The 1,422-nt window shown below is 39.0% G+C and overlaps 1 protein-coding gene across 1 annotated transcript in view; it reads right to left on the bottom strand.

The window, feature by feature from the left end:
• Nucleotides 1-837, bottom strand: part of LOC141348629 (uncharacterized) — a 2,348-nt gene extending 1,511 nt beyond the window's left edge. Inside the window, exon 1 of the mRNA XM_073852898.1 lies at nt 413-837. Coding sequence (XP_073708999.1) covers nt 413-696 — 284 coding nt within the window. The 5' untranslated portion in view covers nt 697-837. The remainder of the gene's footprint in view (nt 1-412) is intronic.
• Between the last annotated feature and the right edge of the window lie 585 nt (nt 838-1,422).

Below are 1,422 nucleotides of genomic sequence, written 5' to 3'. Positions count from 1 at the left end.
AAAAAAAATTAGCAAAATATATATATATAAAAAAATACATTTATAATGTAAAAAGTACGAAGTACATATAAAATTGCAATTAAAATGTATTTAAATGGGTGTGAGTGTATGTGAGTGCCCATTCATGGATATTAAAATAACACAAAACGTTTTTTGTTTTTTTGTTTTTGTTTTTTAATACATTTTTTATGTCTTACTGAGGAGAGTTTAGGTCGAGTCCCTGAGACTGTTAAGGCTGAAAACCCCTGCTAATAACTCTAGATTGATCCTAAGTGCATATAGTCTATAATGCACTTTTGGGTGGTCCTCTATGACTCAACTCCAGATTGCTCAAACTCTTCTTTATTTCATCTTATCAGAATCATCAGCGCAGCGCGTTTATAGTTAATTTATGATGCGATACTCCACTTACCCGTGCAGAAAGACGGACTGTGATTCGGGGAAGTGGTTTCCGGGCGGTGGGGTGAAGAGGACTTGACTGTAGTCGTGGCTGTACTCTTCATTATAAGGCACCGGGTTTCTCTTGCCGTTCATCGCCCAGAAGAGCCCCAATATGAGCATCACCGCCCCGAGCACCACACAGCACATGCTGAACGCCTGCAGTCGACTTTGATTAGAAGTTAGAAAGGCGGTGGAGCCACCGGTGACTATTAAAAATACTCCAATAAAAATAGCGCCATGATGTAGTGAAGGCATAATGTCAATTCATAACATTGACCTATCTGAAAAGTTCCGGGCGCATCGTCCAGCTTCAAGATGATATCGAGACTCCAGGGTGAATCAAGTTCCTCAAACGGAGACTTTTCTGCAGTGGTTCACTTCTGAAGGAAATTGCATTTCCTGTGCGCGTTTTATGACTGATAATACCTTCATGTTACCCGGTGTCTTGGTTTAGGCACTTGTAGTAAAAAAGGACATAAAGTGGATCATACAAATGCAACATCCACTCGATCGAAGCTGGGAGCTGCCGTTCATGCGCATCAGGGTTAGTCCATGCTGTCAAATGAGCGCAGCTGCTTTGCTGTCAAACTCCTCTATCATTTATAAGAGCATCATTAGAGTTCATGCCCCACCCCAGAGCCGTCTGTAGGCCAGATGGTTATTGGCATGAATTTGAAAATAGGCCTATGATTCCCAACAATAATACTTGTAAAGATACCTTATAGTATCTGTTTGTTGTACAACGATCCTAACCTTTTTAAAATCGATTTCCCCCAAGATATGGGCAGGTTTAAATAAAAATACAGGTGATAAATACATTTGTAGGAGCTGGTAACCCTTCATGAGCTGCTCATTCATGACGTCCTCTATATTGGACTCTTGTTTGTTTTGCTCACAAATTTTATATGCTTTTAAATTTTTCAATACTAGTTTGTTTTACTGTTTTTTATATAATAAAAATTAATTAAAGAGATAATTCAC

Source organism: Garra rufa, chromosome 13 (genome assembly GCF_049309525.1).
Source record: "Garra rufa chromosome 13, GarRuf1.0, whole genome shotgun sequence".
NCBI classification, from domain to species: domain Eukaryota; kingdom Metazoa; phylum Chordata; class Actinopteri; order Cypriniformes; family Cyprinidae; genus Garra; species Garra rufa.
The sequence above is the reverse complement of the archived record's forward strand: the minus strand, read 5'-3'. Positions and strand labels throughout refer to the sequence as shown.